This window comes from Pangasianodon hypophthalmus, chromosome 11 (assembly GCF_027358585.1).
Source record: "Pangasianodon hypophthalmus isolate fPanHyp1 chromosome 11, fPanHyp1.pri, whole genome shotgun sequence".
Lineage (NCBI taxonomy): Eukaryota > Metazoa > Chordata > Actinopteri > Siluriformes > Pangasiidae > Pangasianodon > Pangasianodon hypophthalmus.
This window is the reverse complement of record NC_069720.1, coordinates 18182137-18204443: the sequence shown is the minus strand read 5'-3', so window position 1 is coordinate 18204443 and position 22307 is coordinate 18182137. Positions and strand designations below refer to the sequence as shown.

The 22307-nt window shown below is 38.1% G+C and overlaps 1 protein-coding gene across 5 annotated transcripts in view; it reads right to left on the bottom strand.

Moving 5' to 3' along the window:
- Positions 1-11725: 11725 nt before the first annotated feature.
- The window catches only part of nlgn1 (neuroligin 1), a 255896-nt gene continuing 245314 nt past the window's right edge, over positions 11726-22307 (bottom strand). For all 5 annotated transcript variants that reach the window (XM_026928425.3, XM_026928415.3, XM_026928435.3 and 2 more), the window contains 3 exons: positions 21144-21356; positions 17434-18223; positions 11726-16575 (listed from right to left, as the gene is read on the bottom strand). In XM_026928425.3, coding sequence (XP_026784226.1) covers positions 15741-16575; positions 17434-18223; positions 21144-21356 — 1838 coding nt within the window. In that variant the 3' untranslated portion in view covers positions 11726-15740. The remainder of the gene's footprint in view (positions 16576-17433; positions 18224-21143; positions 21357-22307) is intronic.

Sequence of the window (22307 nt, the reverse complement as noted above, 5' to 3'; positions counted from 1 at the left end):
CTATCAAAATGTTCATGCCACTTTTCTCCTCAATTCTCACTGGCATAAAACACACCTCAAATATGCAAAAGGTTTTTGAAAAGAAAGAAAGGTAGTTATGCTAACTGAATAGCCTACCTTGTCACCCAATCTTAACCCAGTCAGGTGAACCATCTGAGATGGCGTCCAAGCATTACCCAAATGCTGCACTTAGATATATTTAGGACAACATTCAGTCACTACCAAACATCAAAGTGACCTGTTAAGTTTAATACAGAGCTTTCATACTGTAAACCATCAAAAGATCTGGCTAGCTAGTCTAGCTCACTCAGCTAGCTAATGGCTTACCTGTACATGTTTCTGCAGGTTGGATGTTGAGCTGTGAAATGCCGATATCTCCACAGGGTTTTGACTCGCCTCATTTGCAGATTAGGATCACCCTGTTTGCTTTGATGCATTAAAAACTGACAATACCTGATAAGTTTGGCCAGGGATGCTTTTCTGTCTCCACCTTATCAGACACTGCAGTGGCTTTCTAAGAATTTGGTGCTTGAAGTGTAGACATTCAGCAGGATTATAATTGGCTCACAGTCTTCTGGGGTTAACAGTAGCATTATCGAGATTAATACAAGTATATAATAAATGTATTGTATAAAGTATTATAAATATAAAACATTTAATATATGTATAATATTGTAAAAACGAAACCTGAAATGATATAAAGTTAGGAACCCCTTTTTCCTGGAGATACAAGGTCTTTTTATGAAGCAATCCATTTTGGAACCTTAAACATTGTTTCAAGATGTTTGTATTTCTCCTTTTATATTGCTCGTTTAAAGTTAACAGGCAATTTCCTGCAGTTACTTTGAAGAGAAGCGTAGCCCACTTTCTCCAAATGTGTTCTTTGTCTGGGAATACAGTAAGTCTTAAAAGATACTACTCTGGAAAATCTCCATCTAATGCTAGCCCCAGCTCTTTTTTTAGAACCCTGGTTCATTGTGTAAAACAGTTTCACTCGCTTGCATTAAGGCTATAAGCTCACCCAGATAGTCACCATCTATCAAGGGTGGAATAATATAATCACAGAATCTCTTTAATTCTTAGTGTGTGCCTTCGTGTCTCTCTCTCTCTCTCTCTTTCCATTTCTTTCCCTTCAAAAAGTCTTGAGTTGCTTTCGTAGTATGTTTAGGGCCATTATCCACCTGCACTGTGAATCAGTTTTGTAGCATTTGGCTGAATGTGAGCAGAGAGTATAGCCCTATACACCTCAGACTTCATCTTGCTACTTCTGTCAGCAGTCACATCATCAATCAACACCAGTGAGCCCGTTCCATTGGCAGCCATACATGCCCATGCCATAACACTTCCTCCACTATGTTTGACACATGATGTGGTATATTTTGGATCATGAGCTGTTCCTTTCTTTCACCATACTTTTCTCTTCCCATCATTCTGGTACAAGTTAATCTTGGTTTCATCAGTCCAAAGAATCTTATTCCAGAACATGGGAGGCTTTTTTAGATGTTTTCTGGCAAACTCTAATCTGGCTTTCCTGTTCTTGAATGTTACCAGTGGTTTGCACCTTGTTGTAAACCCTCTGTATTTACATTCATGAAGGTGTTTCTTGAATGTAGATTTTGACAATGATACGCCTACCTTCTCCAGAGTATTCTTGACTTCTGTTGATGTTGTGAAGGGGTTTTTCTTCACCAAGGAAATGATTCTGCAATCATCCACTTTAGTTGTCTTACATGGTCTTCCAGGCCTTTTGATGTTGTTGAGCTCACCAGTGCTTTCTTTCTTTTTAAGAATGTACCCAACTGTTGATTTGGCCACACCTAATGTTTTTGTTATCTCTCTTATAGATTTATCTTGTATTTTCAGCCTAATGATGGCCTCCTTCACTTGCATTGAGATCTCCTTGGACTTCATATTGGTAGCTCCAGTCGAACAGCTGCCAAATGCCAACTCAATACCTGATATCAACTCCAGATCTTTTATCTGCTTCATTTGTGTTGAAGTAAGGAGGGAATGGACCGCACCTGGTCAGTTAACTTCTTGTCAGTCAATTGTCCAAATACCTTTGAGCCCCTGAAAATGGAAATACTTTGCTTAAAATGGCTGTAATTCCTAAATGGTAAATGCCATATTTTTGGGGAACCAAAAAAAGCTGAAAGTCTGAAAGATTATATCTTGATTGTTTTATTTCAAATCCATTGTGGTGGTGTATAAAGGCAAAATCACAAAAACTCTGTCATTGTCCAAATACTTCCGGACTTGACTGTATGCACACACACACACACACACACACATATATATATATATATATATATATATATATATATGTGTGTGTGTGTGTGTGTGTGTGTGTGTGTGTGTGTGTGTGTGCCTGCCTACAGTCTGCCACCACAGCTCTGTAATTTGTCTTAATCACATTTTGTCAATAATCATCATGTAAAAGCATATAAAAAACCCAAAAGGTCGGCTCAAGTCCTTGAGTGGTGACAGTATAGCGCCAGACTACCCTGCTGCAGCACAGCCTTAACAAGGTAAAGAGAGTGTCTTCAGATCAACGCTTCACAGCCTCTGTGTCATTTCATCACTCCGAGCCCAAGAGATCCCAACACAATAAACTTGTCAGCTTTCCAGAAATTACTGCAACCAAACTTATTTCCTCTCACACAGGGAGACTGGCTGACATTGGGTCTTTTATAAGACTGGGGAGGTCACAGCAACTGCTCCTGCTTGGTGTGGAATTAAGGTTATGTGTTGCAGTTGATTTATGGGTTACTGAGGAGGGGAGCAAGGTCTCATTTGAGCTGTTGATTAAGGTACACTGAGAAAGATTGAGTGCAGTAAATTATGATTGCATTTGCTATGCAACAAGTCATAATTCCTACAACCAAGAGGTATGTTGTGATTTTAAAGGACAATTATTTGTCTATCACTGAAAGCAGCTCAGTGGACGTGTAGCTGAAAAACTATTTCAGATGGTCAGGATATTATGAATTGCAATGCAGGTGCAACTTTAGATTTTTACTACTCATTATGATGAACCTGGCTTAGTCAGTCATGAGTATTTGAGCTAAAACAGTGTGTTACATGATACTCCTGTGCAGGGGTGGAAAAAAGCACTTAGAAATTATTCTCAAGTGAAAGTAGTTCAAAGTGGAAGTATACAGCCAAAATGTACTCAAGCGAAAGTCAGAATGTTACTACTTTGAAATGTACTCCAGTATTAAAAAATGAAAAAGTAAATGTTTTTAACTGATGAAATTAACTGTCATGTTTCATGTGAATAGGAACTTTTATTACTTTTGAATAAGGGACTGAAAGTAGAGAAATTAATTAATTAGATTTCTACAATTGTGAACAAAAAGGGTTGGAGGAATCAATCCTTACCTCAAATATTCTAGTGTTAATTAGTCAATATTTGAATTGCTGCCTAGCCAATTACATTACGCTGCTAGAACTGATGATAGTCTAACCTAGCATTCATAAAGAAAACAGACTAATTTAGTTGAATATTAGCAATTTAGTGAAACTCAATGTCAATTAAGTGTCACCCCAATGTCCATGCCTTCTAGGCAGGCGAAGAAGACGGCTCATTTTCTGATTTCGCATATGTCAGTATTTTGAAAAATTTTACTGCAAGTTCAACAATGTAGACTTGTAGCTTATCTATCTTCAGATGCACACAGATGGATGAGGGAAGCAGAGATCTTTAAATAAAAATGTAAGGAGTAAAATGTTTCTATTTCCAGTTTCAATAACACTCAAGTAAAGTATAAATACCCCCAAATAATACTTCAGTATAATAAAGGACTACAATTACTCAAAGGAGTACAATTTCCACCCTTGCTCCTGTGTGTTAGATCAAACAGTAATGAGTGAATGAACCTTAAAAATGAACCCAAGTAAAGTGTTGTTGAGTTAAGGACGACAACCATTAGCTGCTTTTTGTAATGCTTTTTTTTTTTTTTTGGGCAACCCACATGAGAGCACAATCTTTGAGCCTAGGCTTTCATAGGATTTTTGGTTTTTGTATGGTGCCAGCTGTGATGACAAAATGTCTGAAAATTACCAGCCTGTAGAGATTACAGATCAGAGTACAAATATCAGAGAGCTGAGGATTCAGAGTTAGCATTAGAGTCCTTCCAGCTCTTTCAAGTCTACCTCATGTGGGACCTCTGAAACAGAAAAGAAAAAAAGACAACACCCAATGGATCCAAAGTATAGTGGAGCAATTAGTTTAGCAGAAACTACCTGCTTAATAAAAGTCATTATCCAGGCAATAAGGAAAAACTCCCAGTACATAGAAAAAGTCCTACTATTAATTCCTAACAATAGCAGTTGTGGGTTAAATTAGTCTTTATATATAAATCATCAAAATGGAGCCAAGAGCTCAAGGTGATGACTCGAAGAAACATCAAAATGACAACTAATTGGTGAAAAAGGGCCTCCTGGGTCAGTGTGTGCTAAATCTTCCAGCAATGCAGCTCAGCCATTGCAGCACATCGGCTACCTCAGACTTCCAACAACTCTTCCTTCTTTTAGGAATGGCTAATCCTAATTGAATGGCTAGTCTTATTTGTCTTGATTTATGGATTTCTTTTGGATTACTTTCTTTCAAGTCATTAGTATGAGACAAACTAGTCTGACAAAATTTTCATTCCATTTGCACATACGTAATAAATAAATAAGCTATTTAAAGTTTACAGCGTAATATTTATAAAATTCCAGTAGCTCATCAAGGATCACAATAGTGAATCTTCCTATATGTAAATTTATACAAACTCAGGAGCTCAAATTTTTTTTCAAAACTAACATGATTGTCATGAATACAGCATTTCTTGTGTAAACGCTCCTGCAAACAATTTATGAATAAATTTGTTTATATCCAGTTTGATACAGTAATACAGGAAGGCAGAGACCTTACTAAAAACTTTTGTCATCATGTGGGTGATCAGATGGAAAGAACAAAAAGAGACAGATAGAGGAATATTAAAATAGAATCTCACTGACAGTGATTTAGTGTAATAATTTGTATAGATGTTAGTTTGTGTAGGCTTGTGTTCAGGATCCAGGACTGGATGCATTAGACAATTTTGTTTTCAGCTTATCCTCAAATACCTTTTTCACAGCATCAGCACAGGTGAATTGTTGGTAATCCCTGATCAGCTCAATGGTATTATAGTATTAACAGTGACAAACAGGTTTGAGAGCCCAGCGGTAGATTATCAAGTCCTGCAGATCTTCTGTGGGGTGAAATAATGGTGTTTGTGGATTAATGCAATGTATTACAATCAGGTCTCAAGGCAATATAATCATAGTTCTTTAACTGAGGGGGAAAAAACAGACAGTGCTGCCTAGTTTTTGGTAAAAACTGTTTGGGAAAAAAAAGATTATTTTTGTATTTTACACATCATTCTTGGGCTAAATTGTTACCTTTGTTTTTATAAACTGTGATCTAATCCTTTGCAGTGTCTGGTTTTGTAAATTTAATTTCAAGAAGAAAAAAAAAACAGAAATTTCTGTGTGTGACAGCTTATATTCAGAAAAGCAGATTTAATTGGATTCTCATGAATATTTTCTGGCATCAAAATATTGACACCTCAATAAACTTAGTGCTCTGCTCTGGTATTAGTTCTCCTTTATCCACTAGCCAGTCCTACATTTTCCCATCTTCAGCCCGTATCAAATAAATGGCAGGTACTCCATGGCCAAGGCTCAGGCTTGTGTTGTAATGTATGGCATTTCGGATTAAATTTATAGTGGAGGATGGGGTTTGCCTTGTTACCTTGTTTAATGGAAAACAATGAGTCTTCCACTGTAGAGTCTCCAGGCTGATGCATTGGCTTGGACAGTTCCACTCTCTCCTTTATTATCTAGAGTGCAGGCTCCTCCACTACCTAGCCATCAATAAATTTCAGAGAAAAAGGGATTAAAAAAAAAAAGACCCGGAAGGCCTTTCTATGTTAACAGACTGTCTACAAAGGTTACTCTTGCCAAGCTTTTATATCAATGCATGACACAGAACTTTGAAAATAGCTACACTCCTATTTACTAATATACCTATTGAATTGAAGAGGGCAGGACACTGCAAGGAATGGGATGGGAGGGGGGTAAAGACATGAGGCATTGGGACTGAAAGAGAAAACAAGATTGAAAAGAGTAGAAAGGAGACACACATATTAGGACACATCCCTTGACAGTGGCCATCCATCACAAGGTGAAACGTGGAACAAACACAATAGTCATCACACTCAAAAAAGAGTACTGTCAAGGGTGAGTGTGGATTCTACCTGACAACCAGAGACACACACAGTCCCGGTTTTGCTCTTTCTCAACATGACAAGCAGACATTCATTAGCTAAATAACTGATGGGGCATCCAAGCATCTATTCATCTCACAGGAGAGCCAGAGAGACAGGAAAGAAGGTTAGAGAGACATGATGAGATTGACAAAATCCCAACTGATTGGTAATGGTTCATCTTTTTAATTTCACTCTCCTCTGGGGCGGATATGAGAAACTTATTGGATACACGAACATGAAATGAGCAGGCAGTTTGACAGATTGGGATACGGTATTAAGACATGACAGCTAGGCTCCATCCTGACCAGACTGTGCCTCTGGCAGAACCTGTATTAATCCACATTAGATGGCATTTGAGGTCTAGGGATATAATGGAGAATGCCATCTGGCCAACAGCAATACAATAATATAGAGGCTTTGCATATGGAAACATGGAGGCACTATGAATAAATTACTGTGCAAACAGCAGGTACTACAGTATACACTAATGTTGATCTATGTGTCAATATGAACCCTGTATACATATAAGAGCTTCCCTCTGATCAGCACCATGACACTGGTGTTTTTCAAATACTGCAGATGAAACTACATGAGCTACAAACAGTATTTCAGTTGTGTATAACAGTATTTACAGTTGGGTGAGAGTTATGCATGAGGGGGAAATTAATTAATTAAAACAGACTTGCCTCAGTTATGTTCGATTCTGACCTTAAACTTAAGAGTATTTTTCTTGCACAATATTAGCTTGAGCGAAGAGCAATGCTTATTGCAGTTCCACTGCCTGACAGTTTGATGTACCTACAATATACCACACTTAAAATTATGTTTTAGACTGTAAATAATCTCACAAAACTACAGAATGCCATTTGAGGCCCATATTAAATAAACAAAGTATTGCCCCTTTAAAGCCCATCTCAACTGACTTAAATTGACTTCATCCTTGAGGACAGAAATTTTTGTAGATAAAGTTATGAATTAATTTAGAGTGAGCTGTGAGTGTAGTAGATGAGTGCTAGGTCAGCTTATCTTTCAAACCATTGCCATGGTTTCTTTACTGGAGACTACTTTAAATTAACAAAAATAACATTATTTTATTCGTTTGACAAATCAAAAGTTAATTTAAAGCTTGAAAAATAGCCTATATCCTGAGCACACATTATAATTTCATGACCTCGATTTACTATATTGTGACTACAGTAAGTTGTGCACACAATTAGGTGTTGTAGCATATATATAAAAAATAAATAAGTAAAATGCAAAATAATAGGATGTGCTGAATCGCATGCTATTTCAAAAGCTTTCAAATAATGAGAATGGAAGCCATTTCGTTACATTAAATCAGATTTGAAGTAATTAAAACTAGGACTAGTTATGCAGTAATGTCTTGGAAATATACTAGACTCCTAATAGATTTTTATTTCAATGCTTGCCATTTCTCATTCATATAATCACATGAGTCTTTTTTCAGTTTTAAATTTGCTGTTGCTTTTAATTTATATCGTATTACATTTGGCAGCAAAGAAAAAGCCACTATCTTAAATGCAATCTGAATGCACTCAGAAAACCTATGTAAGCACTTGCATAACCTAATTCTGAATACACGTAACTTTACCCATGTAAATATAGACAGAACTTTTAGACTTTTAGAAGTCAGCAACTCTGAACACAGCCCAGTGAGTGTAGACATGAGACAAAATAAGAATGAATTCCCAAGCAGTGCTTACAGCAAAACCCAGAGAAACTGTTATTCAATGATAACCTTTAAAAGTTAAAGAAAATACTATCTAATTATTTAAGAAAAGCATGTAAATGAAGTCACATAGCCGAAAAACGCTTGTATATTATCCATATACAATATTATTATTATGCTTGGATATTAGAGAATTGCTTATAACCAGCTCCTTCTGAGATCTGGTCATTAAAAAGCATTATACTCATAGCAAATTGTATGTAGATTTATGTCTGAACTTTGCATAATAAAGATCCTATTTTACTCAAACTTTACAATGACCAAAAAAGTGCTAAACATGAACAACTAAACTAGGAACAACTGAAATGTATATATGTCGTTTAACAAGGATCTATTCAGCACTTCATTAGCATCTCATTAATACAGTGTAAACTACAAAGCACACACTTAATGGAGAAAAATATACTTTGTAGCCCTCATAAAAAGCAAAATAATTCACCCGCCAGGCCAACCATGAGTCAGCTTCCAAATATCTAGCACATTCTAGCTTTGCTTACTTTTAGAAATAAGTGTTGCATGATATGTTATTAAAACATTGTAGAAAATAACCCAAACAACATAAAATATGTTAGTTATTAATTATATAATATCCATGTGAAGCCACTGAAGTCCAACCAAAGTGAATTCACTGAAGAAGTAACACATACTGTACATAGAATTGTAGGCTTTGTGGTGTGGGTTTATTATACTGTATATCTGCTCTGGTAGAAAGTAGGTCATGAGCCAGAGCCAAGCTGGACAGGTAGAAAATGAAGGAGAATTCCAGCTTTCCAGATGCTGCTACAATGAAGGACACATTATTTTCTGTTGGTTGATGATTGCACAAATTTCCTGGCAGATTTTCAGTTGTGGAACAGCCGAACATTTTTCTCTAGATAGTCTCGAAGGTATTGCTTTTTGTCATTATACTGTATATTAAAATGACGCAGTGTTTTTTTTTTTTTTTTTTTTTTTGAAGTTGTCCGTGCTAAGTGATCTATTCAAAGCAAAACATTGCTCATATTAGAGCATTCATTTAAGGTAGATAAAACAGCAACGCATTGACCAGTCAAACAGTAACTGAATGGCTCCCCATCAAAGGTGCAGTCTGATGCAGTTAAAATATAAACGTCATTTTTCTGCCTCCATCACTAGGTGCTGTCCATCCATCCATCTGAGATTATTCTAATTAGTGTGATATCTGCGGAATGAGTGGTTGAATGTTTGTAGGATTGATACGGAGTCATCATTGTAACCAGCAGATGAACTGATTAGATTTTGGAATTGATCCAAACAGGGTCAAGGTCACATCAAGATCAAATGTCTGAAAGGTCTGAACCTGTTTGGCAGTGAAGGCATCTGTTCTATTTGTTTTATTTTTGCATTGTTTATTGCAAATTGGTATCACAAAAGTTTACCATTTTTCTAAATTATTTCCATTTTGTTAAATGCAAGTGTTCCAGCACTTAACAAGTGTCCAGACTATTCTAGAAAAGAAAAAAAAAAAGATTAAATTCTAATTCGTCTCACACCCACACACTTAAGGTATTCATTTGACTGACCCTCGCACACTAGCATACACATAACTAGTGTTAATTCCCTTATTTCCCTTACACAGTAGTGCCTTGTGGTTATATAGTGTAGAGGAGTGATGCAGAATGTAAGCGTTGTATTTAATAGTTGCCACAAAAGTAAAAAAAAAAAAAAAGATAATTTTATTCCTCAGAACTTCTCAGAAAATGTCAATTTTCCAAGCTTCCAAGAACCACAGCAAGGAGTACAACTTTGACATCATATTAATTCAGTCTCACCTCAACAAATGTTTTAAAGTGGACAGTTATAGAAGTTGAACCAGCCTTTCCTTGTGTTAATCCAGATCTCTGAAGTCCAGCATGCAGCTCTGTTAGACACAGAGTGTAACAGGTGTCTAGAGAAGTGTTTTTAAATTACTGTTTTTAAAACACTGAAATACCTAAATCTATGAAAAATAAGTTTTTTTTTTTAAGATTTATAACCTAATTACAAATTTTGAGAAATAATGTTGCTAGACATTTTGTTAATGCTAGACTACAAAACAGAAATGTTTTAGTAAGCTACTTCATTTGTACTTAGAAGAAATTCTATTATGTTCACTTACACCACAGCACAGTTGAATGCTTAAATCTGATTGGTCATAAGGTGTGCATTATTTTTGTATAAGAGTGCAGGTAGTTTGGCACGTAACTTTGGCACGTAACTTTACCCATGTAAATAACATGAACAACAGGTTAATATTAATCCGCTTGTTCTAATACGTTATTGTTTCTATAGTAACAGATCATACGCAGGTACTTGTACGGGGGATGCTTCACATAATCTAAGACTAATAATAAACGGTATAAGAAAGTGTTGTTTAACAAAGTAAAACATGATTGTTAACTTTTTTTTTTTTGAATATTTATTGAAGGAGTGTCAGTCGTGAGCACTTGGTAACAGTCACAGTGCTTTGAAAAGTTTATCTGCACCGGAAAGTCTTCATGTCAGAGGAGTTTATGCTTTACATTTTCTTGGTAAAATGACAAGCTGCATTTCTGAAAACAGAGCGGGGGTGGGCTGGTGATGGAATGACTATCACGGCTATAACGTAAGTGAGAACAGGAATAGGCTTTTCTCTCGGACGTTCCGCAACATTAAATCTAACTATAAACTATTAAAATGCCATAGATTAATAAACTGAATATTAATAAATGAAATATTGTAATCATTGGCAAATCGCTGTGGTATAAGTGGAATAACACAACAGACTGTGCTGTTATGCGAAAATAATGCACTTCAGGGGGTAGTGGCACTTCACTGGCGCATTGTGCCACATCACTCCCTTCCAGCATGCATTACTTGCACATAACAGCATGGTCTATCATGTGTTATTCCTTCAATATTTAATAATGTACACCTACTGTCCACTTTATTAGGAACAACCGTATACCTGCACATTCATGCAATTCTCCAAACACATAGCAGCAGTGCAATGCATTAAATCATGCAGATACAGGTCAAGATCTTCAGTTAATGTTCACATCAAACATCAGAATGGAGAAAAAAACAGGAATGTTATGGCAGCTCAAATAATCACTCTTTACAACTGTGGTGAGCAGAAAAGCATCCTCAAGGATAGTAAGACAAATGTATGTGTTTTACCCTGCATACTTGGTGTCACTGTTTCTGTAGTAATACAATTATCACCTGCCACTACTACTATTACGGATTTTAATATATATATTGGCATTACATTCAACTCCGGAACTACTGGCACCCTTTTTGAAATTTAATATGCAGATTAATAACACATGCAATTAAGAGTATTCTTTTGAGTGGACTTTGTTTTAAAGGCTTTTTTTTCCTCCAGCTAGCTTTGTATTTTTTTTCATGGTGCATCCTTGAGGCTTGTCAGAAACCTAAAATCATTGTCTCATCTCATGCCAGTATATTTTCATCCATTCCAGATTGACTGATTTGTACTTTCTTCTTTTTTTTTTTGCCTATTTCTGATTAATTGTATTTTTAACATGTATTTGTGTGTTGTGTGTGTGTGTGTGTGTGTGTGTGTGTGTGTGTCGGGGGGGGGAGGAAGAGGAAGAACCAGAGAGAAAGACAGAGAGACCAGAAAGAGAAGACAGAATAAACTTCATACAAGCCAAGAGTAAAAAAGCAGTGATATAAATTCAGCTTAATAAAATCATTTATTGTGCTCCAGAAGAGTAAGTCCTATTTAACCAGAAATAAAGACATAATGACAAATAATCTACATTACAACTGCCCTCTGATATGGTTCCCATGAACAGGCATTCTGATCGTCCCTTTGAAGCTTAGATTGAACAAAAGGAAAAAAAGAAAAAGAAAAAAAAACAAACAAATTGTAAATGGCACTCGATGTTGTAATACATTCAGTCGTGAGGCTCATCTTGTCGATGGTGTGTGATATCGAGCCCTGCAGCTCGCCTCGGTAACTGATGTTTCCCAGCTCTCACCTTGGTCCTACATGCAAATATATGGGACAAATCCTCAAAGGAGCCCTCGTATGAACGGCTCATTAAATTTGAACGCTGCTCAAAAGGAGTCTCGTTTGGAAGGGAACTTGGGGCAGGGCTGCTTTGCATATACATACCTGTATTGATTGAGTGAGCGAGGCTGTGTGGTGGGCTTTAGTTAATGCTCCAGCTTCTCCTGCACTGTATTTACTGTGCTGCTCAGTAGGAACAGAGTGGACAGGAACGCAGCAGCCCAGTGGAGGCCGTGTTCTAGAAGGGAACATCTTGTTTGGGACCTGCGCCGTGTCACAGGTCACCTGGGCCCTGGGACAACTGCATAATTTTCTCCTTTTATTTTTTTGAAGTCCTCTGTCTTATCCTCTCTTTCTCTCCTCACTGGCAGTGTGCCTGTGTGTCATTGTGACTTTTCTGAATAACCCATATCTCTCTGAACTCACAAGCGCTTTAATTAATCACTCCTTGATGGCACTGTATTACTCATTGGGCTCTCAGATTTCAAATACGTTAAGGGCAATTGTGAAAGTGTTGCCTTTAGATATTTTTGTGGTGGGGAGGAGGAGTGGAGTATGTATGAGCAAAAAAAAAAAAATCATGGTCTAGTATAAAACAGTTATCAATATTTTTCATGATATAATTTGATGGTTCAAGTTCTTAACCAATGTTTTTGGTATTCTTTGGTTTCCTGTTAAACAAGTTATGAAACCAAACTGAACCCATTTCATGTTGAATATGCAAAGACAAACCAAATTAAATTTAAATTTGCCATTTGGGAAACCACTCCAACACTGAATGAACACTGCTTCATTTATATCGGTTATAAAAATAAACAGCAGCTTTTATTTTTAAGATTTTGTTTGCAATAGGCACACGAGCCAATCAAAACACAGCAGGCAGGTCCAATGCTGTGCATTTTCCTTATTTATTTCTATGCTAACCACACTGCTTATAATATGACGTTTACCTGCTATTTTGTAGACATTAGTATGTCCTAGTAAAATTTTTAAAATCATTAAAAGTGATTATTTAAACTAACAATCTTACCGGCAGTAGCCTTCAGTGCAGCCATAGCGCAGGACTGCACAGTTATTAGCTTTTCGCATCAGTACGAAAACACCTGACAGTATTTTTGTCTCTGTAACATCTCATCAAGAATCTGATCACTGACTGGCCAATGACAGCCGTCATCCTAGCTTTGTACGATAACTGTATGATATTTGCTACTTCCTCCCAAGCTTTTTTTTTTCCATCAAATCTGTATACACATCATCACAACATGAACCCATGGTTGTAAGATTTTCTTCCATTTTTGCATGTCAAACAGTAAAAGGGAACTAATTGCTGGTAGGAACTAAAGTTGTGAGTAGGGAACTGAAGAAATGTCAGACCACATGTGCCACAGGATTGGTCCAGGAAATCATCTGAGTTGATAAGTTTGGATAAGTCGCTTTACCACATCATACATAATTTGCATAGAGTTCAGAAAATCTCAATGCAAATGTCACTTGCAGAAATTGCGACTCCATGTCACGCACGTATATAGAAAACGAGCTGTCACTTGTTGCTTTGTCACTTGCCAGTGTGAATGTAGGGTAATATATTGTGTTGTTATGTAAAAGTGTTGAAAATCTACACTTTAATAAGAACTTCAACTGATTTATGGGATCGGCTGACATACCGCCCACTATTAGTATTCAAGAAGATTAAGAACGATGTCAGAAAAGCATTCCTGCAGTAGCCTTTTCTACTCATACAGATGCATGGAGGAATTTTGGAGAGACAAAAGAGACTCATGCAAAGCCAACTTTTATCTGCGTTTGACAGGTTACTTCGCCACAGTGCTATAACATGTTTAAGTGGAGAAGCAGAATATGGGCAAACTGAATACTAATTGCCTGTGTAGACAGAACGCAGAATTGCAGTAATGGAAGAACAGTTAGTCTTGTGTTCAAAAAAAAAAAAAAGAAAAATCTAATGCCTACCTAAGAATGACAGCAAAATGACTGAAGGAGGGCCAAAGTGAAAGTGACAGACATGCTAATCAGCATGGGAAATGATTTTAAAGGCGTTTCTAGTGACAGAGTGATATACTGTGGAAACTGATCCGCTACTAGTACAGCTCAGGTGAACTTTTTTTTTTCCTATTTATTTATTATTTATTTAATTTTTCACACCACCACCTCGGCACCTGCTGTGATCAGATGTGGGCAAAAGAAGATGAGAGGGCCTTCAAATCTACACTGTCAGCAGAGCCTCCCTGCATCAGTGTTCATTTTTAAGTAGGGCTACAGCGGGGGACTCAATAAAGGGGCACGCGCAAAAGAAAATCAATGCAACCAATCACATTCCAGAGAACTAAAGTTATGCAGAATGGTTCCCAGCAACTTCATTTCTTGGGGCTTCTGTTATGCAGGGGACTTCCTGATAAGTATGGCTAAGAAATAAACTAAATGATGAGGGTTATTTTCTAAGGTAAAATTGGTACAATAAAAATAAATAAAAATAATGTAATACAGCAAGCCCAAACAAGCAAATTAAAGAAAAAAAGAAACAATCATGATTATCCCACAAATGGGATCTCAAACAGCAAGTGACTCACCACTATTAAAAAGTTTTACCAAGACACATTGTACAAAACTAGTCCTTATAACCACGTTCACTCAAGCTATTTGTGAATGCACTCTATGTAGCATATCCCTGCCCCCCCCCCACTTTCAGTTTCAGCCACATCCTTTCGGGAACCGTTGCCTTTGTCCGTGCCAGCGTATTCCGATTTTGGTAGAATTGTGAGCCAATCGGAGCAGTATTTCCTCAAACGGATCCAATGGGGAATATTTTTTTTTAATAAAGACTTAATCAGCAGAACAGCCACCAAGCAGATAAATTGTCATGCGCTTCGTGCTAAAAAATATCCAGCTTCCCTTTTTTGTCCTTCAGTTCTCCATACAGACAGCACTTGTGTGATGAAGCTATATCTGCCAGAAAACCAGTGACGTTCCCACCCCAGTATATGAGCTGCTGGCAGATTCTCCAGTACTGATGCCCCAGAGTCAGAGCTTAAACAGCTTTGCGTACATATCTAGATATGTAAATAGATTCTATACAATAAAATTGTTCCCAAAAATAAATTGACAAAAAAGATTCCAAGACATTGTGCATATTCTTGAGAAGTTCTTGTCCACGCCTCTTTTTCCAGTAATGTTTTGTTCCGTATCTTACAATACCTCCATCTATAGGAGAACACATGCCTAAATTAGTAAGCAGCATCTCCTGTCCGCTCCAGAGAGAGTACTCAACAATCGAGTGCCTCTGGAAAACAATATATTTTCTTCATTTACACAGGGCCTCCCACGCGCCCTCTCTGCCACAGCCTCTGTAACTCAGTAACTGAATCAAGCCAATCTTTCAAGCCAACTTGTAGTGATACTTCTATGTCAGGAAATAGGCCTGGCTTTGTCTATGATACCAGGATTTTAAAAAAATCATCCATCTCTGTTTGTTGTTTTTCATTAAATCTGAAATTGTTTTGCAATTTTCTTCTCATTTCACATTTCTAATATAAAACGTTAGTTTTCCTCCGAATGGAGATAAAAGAAACCCCACTGTATTCCATGTTCTGCAAAATGGTGGTAGCACAGATATGCTTCACCAAAACCAAAATCCTTTGAATATATGTGTGCACGTGTGTGGCTATACTCTGGTTGTGGAATGCGAATGGGGATGTGGGTGGGGCAGTGTGTTGTTGTGCTGCACTCCTGCGTAGCTGTTGAACGGATGCAACGGTCCGAGGGCACTGGGCATGGTGCTGGGCAAGACGGTGATGGTGTTAGCGGACATGAGTGGTACGTCATCAGGTGAGCGACGCATGGCTAAGGTGTAGTCAGGTGGACAGCCGCTCCTCAAGACAAGAGGGCATTCACGCTCCAGCTCACCACGCTTCATCTGCAGCGACATGAGCTCCTCGTCGGGTACGGGTGCCAGTTGACTGGTGGCATTGGCGCGCTGAGGGCTTCCACGCCGATGCCCATCGTGCCGCCGCTTGTCCTTCTTGTAGTAGAGTGCAGCAAAGGCCAGGATGTTGAGAAAGAGAAGAGAAGCTCCAACGGCAATCGTGACACTCAGCTCGGTGGAGTAGTCACGCTGCTCCACCAGGAATGGTTGGTTGTGGTTCTGATTTTGGTTTGCATCCTGTGTCTCGGTGGGGAAAGGTGTGGGGAAGGGCCTCTTGGTGTTGGCTGGCATCTTCTTGGGAGTCTGTGGTGTCTCGTCTGGCGCAGGCACCTTGGTGGTGGTGCTGGTGGATGAGACAACCTGCGTGACCTCATTGAGGGTGTGTAAGTGCGGGACAAGCTCGAGCCAGAGGTTGACCTTGTTGGCACGGTAGTGCTCCTTGACGCGTGGTTTCAAGCCAATGTGCAGATACAGCTGCTCCTTCTGATTGTACCTTGTCCACGCCACCTCCTCAAAGCGGTTGGGCTTGGTGTGGATGAACTTGGTGTCCTGCGGCACTGGTTGGTTGGGGTCACTGCGAGTTAGGGGGAGAGGCCATGAACAATGAGTAAGAGATCACAGTTACACTGCTCAATACATTAAATATCTTTTCGTCCAAGCCTGGCAAAGACATAAGGAGCAAGTCAGCACACACTGTCAATTGCCTGCACTATGAAATATGACAGCAATTTACTGAGATCCTGCGCGATATGACAGTGCAGTGTTCTACTCTATATGAAAGTCATTAGCTGTCATATAGTCCCCGTGGGCTTGTGTGGTATGGCTGGGAAAAGGCTATACTGTCTCTTTATTGCTTGAAGAAACACTTACTGACATGAAGACATGCTTAAAGGCAATAGGGAAGACTGTATGTTCTCATTGAACATCACTGTCTCCTGACATCTGAACCTGTGTTTTAATTAACAGGAACGAGGCAGAGAACAGAAATTGCACATTTGCCAGTTACACAAATTGATTTTTCAACCTCAACTGTGATGACTTACTTCAAAGTCAAACTAACACTAAATTCACTCTGTCTCTAACTTTAACATCATTGGACAATATAAATATTATATAGGAAACCATACCAGGTATATGTCAGGAAAATTATTAGACAATTATTAGAAGTCAAGAGTCAACAACATGAATATTAGCAAAAAATGATGAAAGGATGAATATCACTTTCAAAAGAGGTGAAACTCTCTTTTATATAACATAATAAAATAATAAAATATAATTAAAATAACATTTAATTATATCTATAATATGATGTACTCTATTTATTTTTACTTCAAAACTGTTTATACAAAAATATATATACTACTATGAGTAAATGAAAGTCTGCTTCAAACTACCACTTAAACAATTACTTTTTAAACTTCTTCTCACTCACCCAGTCTTAGCAAAGTTGGTCCAGTAGGTCATGACCACAGCACTGAGCATCACATCATTCTTGGAGAAGTTGCAGGGAAAGAGCTCGGTAGGGCCGATCATAGGCAGGCCGAAGACATAAGGGATCTCATCTCCGTGAGCTGCATCCGCCCACGCGGGCACCTGCTCTGTCTGGCAGTGGTGGTAGAAAGCGTAAAAGTAAGTGGGCGAGCCGAAGCTGGAGTGCAGGTCAGCTGTGGCCACAGCAGGCGCTACCCACTGGTGGTCAGTGAAGAGCGCCAGCAGCGTTTTCCTACGGGTCTCTGGATTGTGCCGGTCAGCCCAGTCCGTGTACATGAACTTGATGGTCTCGCGCAGCACGTCTTTGCCCTCGGGGTAGCCGTACAGGTCGTCCACGAAGCTGGACACCGCATAGTCAAAGTCATTGGCCTGCACACCGCTGTCTCCATCCACCACCAGCTCGACAAACTTGAGACCCTCACCCTGGTTCACACCCAGCATAATGTCGTAGTTGAGGAACTCGCCCTGCTCCATGAGAATCTGGGGGTCGTCCGGGATCACGTCGCCATCGATGACTGGGCCGAAGGCAATGTGGTAGCGTGCTGGCTGGATGTCCTGCTCCACCAGCTCCTTGTAGTCCTTCTTCTGCAGGCACTCCACCAGTTCCATTGTGTCGTGATAGTCACATCCCACCTTTCTGGCCAGCATGCGTGCATATTTAGCTGGTTGGAAACTCACTGCCCAGCTGGACAGGGCCGTGCCGCTCTGAGCTATGGCTCTCTGGAACAAGCCTGGGAGAATACGACTATAAATTAATAACACTGATACACTGCTAACACTGATAATAAACAGAGAACATTACACAGACAGACACGGCTTAAATAAAACTCATAAGCAGGCACATTACATGCAATATAATTTCAAATAATTGAACAAAACATCATTGTTATGACAGCATTAATGTAAATTATAGCTTTTAGTACAAATGATGAGGCATAAACATAATTAGTGGTTGTCATGGAAACCTCATGCAAATCAATCAGTGCCAAGAGTGGATGTGTGCATCTGTGTGTGTGTGTGTGTGTGTGTGTGTGTGTGTCTTACATAGTGTGTTACTAAGTTAACATCTACCAAAAACCTTTGACAAATATTTGTGAGAAAAAAACTGTAAAACGTCACCAATTCAGCATGGCATGGGGCATATAATGAGGATGTGAATATTTAAATACACATTTCCCCGAGTTTAAACCTGTTTTAACCAAACCTGCACATTTCTCAGCTCCCCTGAGTCAGCTCATATACACTGAAAGTCTATATTTGATGAGTGTGTTAGAGGGACACAGAAGCAAGGGACACAGAAGCAAGGGTAGTATTTCCCATACAATTAGAATCAAATAGCAAATTTTACTAATAATATAAAATACTGTTCTACAACAATATGAAGTAAATAATTTATCCTAATGACCCACTACTGGTACGCTCATGCTACATACGCCAACAGAATACCAGAAATACTTCTCTGTATGAAAAATTGGTTTCAAAACAACAGTTATCTATTCCCGTTTTGTTATCTATTCCACAGCAGATGAAATAATTTAATTTGTGCGGTTGTAAATATGATTTTTCATTTGAGCCAAAATATATTAAAACTAAGTATATAAAACACTGTTCTTATCTAATTCAATTAAGATCCTGTCAAAAATCCTGTTTTCTTTTTGCTGTTTTTGAACCCTTACAAAAAATTTAATAAAAATAACAAAGTAAAAAATAAATAAATAAAATTAAAAATAAATGAACAAATAAAATAATGTATTAAATTAATATATTTTTAACTGCTGTACAAAAACAAAAAAAAAGAAAGAAAGGGAAATGTGATGGGAGACAAGGTACGTTTTAAGTTAAAATAAAACAAAACCAAATAAAATGATGCATTCCATTTATATAGTGTCTTTTACCACTCAAGGCTGCTGCTGTGTACACACACAAAAATTGAAAACGTAGGAGGAAAAAGTCTTACGGTAAAGTAAAATAAAGTTAAATCAAATAAAAATAGTCTGGTTAATGAAAAGAGCATCTCAATAATCATTTGAATGATGGTGATATTGTAAAGGTGTGCTAGCAGCTGGAGAGAGGTTTTGCGCAGATGGACACACGGGATGTTTATTAAAGAAAGATATATACACATCTAGAAAGAGGGATAATCAACAGTAGTTCACAAAAGATGTGGTTGTCTTCAGCCTCCACCTTCCCTGCTTGGTAGCTGTCAGATGATAGGGGAAAGCTGGCTGGTGGGTGGGAATTGGTCAAGACTAAATTAGGGGGATGGGGGGGAAAATATTTTTTTTTTCAAAAAGTTTATAATAATGTATAATAAAGGTAGCGATGACAGGAGAGGGAGAATCCAGTGGTTAGTAGGCTGGTGTAATGCTCAGCTCTGGAGAGTGTGAGGAAGAGACCAATGGAATTAATTGACTTTTCCAGGCCAATTGGTTATTTCTCCAGATAAATGTTAGGGATAAACTTGTGAAAATTATGTAAGTGACAATGTAAATACATGTTTTATAGGTAACTGCTTTCAGGTCAGACAGATTTAGCTCTTTTAACGTGTGCCAGCAGAAACAGAAATGATGAATAATATGATCTAATGCAGGAGCATCGAGAAGGCTATGACCTTGATACCATGACAATTTTGGATCCAGCAGGCAGTACGAGAACTACAGAGTCAACTCCAGATTTACTGGAACCTCTCCATAGAATGAGCGAAAATGTTTGTGTGTAAGGTCTATTTTATACAACGATCTTTTTCAATCTGTTGTTGCCTTTAATCATCATCTGTTTTTCTGGGGGATAAGAAACAGACAAGTCAACAAAGGGAGAAAAATAGATTTTAAAATACAATTAAGCAGAATTAAGGTAATTAAAAAAACAGAGAAAAGGTCTGAAAGTATTGGAAAGTTGCTGTCATTAGAAATATAGCACGGATCATATGTTGTGACCAAAACTGAACATTTTGGCCATGCTGACGTGCCATATTAGATATTACTTAAAGTAGGGATACCAATAGTGTTTTGCAAGAAAAGATATACAGCTGGCTGGGAAAAAAGAAAATAATTTAAATGTGTTAAAAGCATGACCACATATGTTTATGTGCAATCTCTAAATACTGCTCACTGCATATGCAGTATTTCAAGGAGGGTGCCAATAATTCTGGAGTCCACTACCAGTAAGTATTTTGTCATTATAAAAATCCATAAGAGTAGTAGTGGCAGGTGATGAATGGATGTATTACTGTAGAAACAGCAAAAGCGTGTATGCACTGTGCAGGGTAAACACACATCCACACACCCACACACACATCAGTATGCAGTGCTGCTGCTGGAAACAAAACAACAGAAAGTATGGATGGGTGTTGGTGCCAGATGTAGTCAGTGAGGACTGTAGCGGATTCTGCAACCGAATCAAAACCCATCTCTACACAGCAGGTTATTTGGATGAAAAGGAAAAGATGAATGAAATGCCCTGTGGTGATTTTCTTTGGGAGGCTTCGAAGTATATGATGCATACATCAAGTGTGTTGTGTTAGTACAGCAAAAAAATCCTGAGTCCATGCAAAAAGCACATGTGCATCTCAGACATATAAGAATAAGCATGCAAACAAACACAGCATGCAAACACCAAAAAGGGTCAAAAGTTGCAACCTCTGCATTGTACCTTTGGTCGAATTGCTCCAGCGGTTACCTTCAGAATAATGGGACAGCGTGAGGAGGTTCACACAAGATGCTCCGGCCCCAGATCCAAAAACTGTAATGCGTAGTGGGTCGCCACCAAAGAAGGCAATGTTTTCACTAGTCCAGCGCAGGGCTTGGATTTGATCTAAGAGCCCATAGTTGCCTTTGGCCGCCTGGTCTCCTGTGCTTAAAAAACCTGCCAAAAAAAGAGAAAAGAAAACACACCATGATTTAATGTTCATTTAACACAAACTAAAAGCTGTAATGCAAATGACCCAGGTGCTAATAACATCAGAGGGAGTTAAAAGATTCTTGTATTCATCCGCCTGCCTTTTCCACTACACCGTTTGGGCTTGTGTATGAAAGTGAGATGATGAGAAGCAGACTCGCCCCCTCTTAACATCAATTAATTGTTGTTATGACAGTTGGCCACCTCTGGAGAGCTTAAGTAACTATCTCTTAATGATTGTTTATTTCATAGAGCTCATGATTGCCTGACCTCCCCTGACAGACAAAAAATAGATCATTAACCATTATTAACCAGGAGATGGGTTTGTTTACACTGGACTTTTGGTTGTATATTGGATGAGGATTTTGTGTGTGTGTGTGTGTGTGTGTGTGTGTAGCTCCCATTTAAATCCATGCACAATTTAACTTCACATGGGAAAATTTTATCTTGTTACTGAAAATGCATTTCGAAGTAAAATGCTAGTTTATACCAGTAAATACTCTATGATACATTTTGGTATGACATTTGACATGTTGGTATGACACAAAGCATGCAGTTACGAAGTTAGTAAGATAGGTAGATACATTTAAAAAAAATACAAATGTAAAATGGAATACACACTAATAATACACACTTTTGAACACAGAAAGCAAACACAAATCAATTAAAATCATTTGTCAAAAAAAAAGGAAACCAAGCCTGATCTAGTTTATTGTACTTTATTTATAAATAAATAAATGTTAAATGATGAACTGCTGCAGCTTCACATTCTTCACATTAGAAATTCAAGAGCAGAAACTCTTAACTTTATTTAAAGCATAAAAGTACATGCACAAGAAAGATTCAGAAAAACATACGCCTCCTACCACACACTGATTTTAATTTCTGGTGGTTTAATTCATGCCTATTTAACCCAGG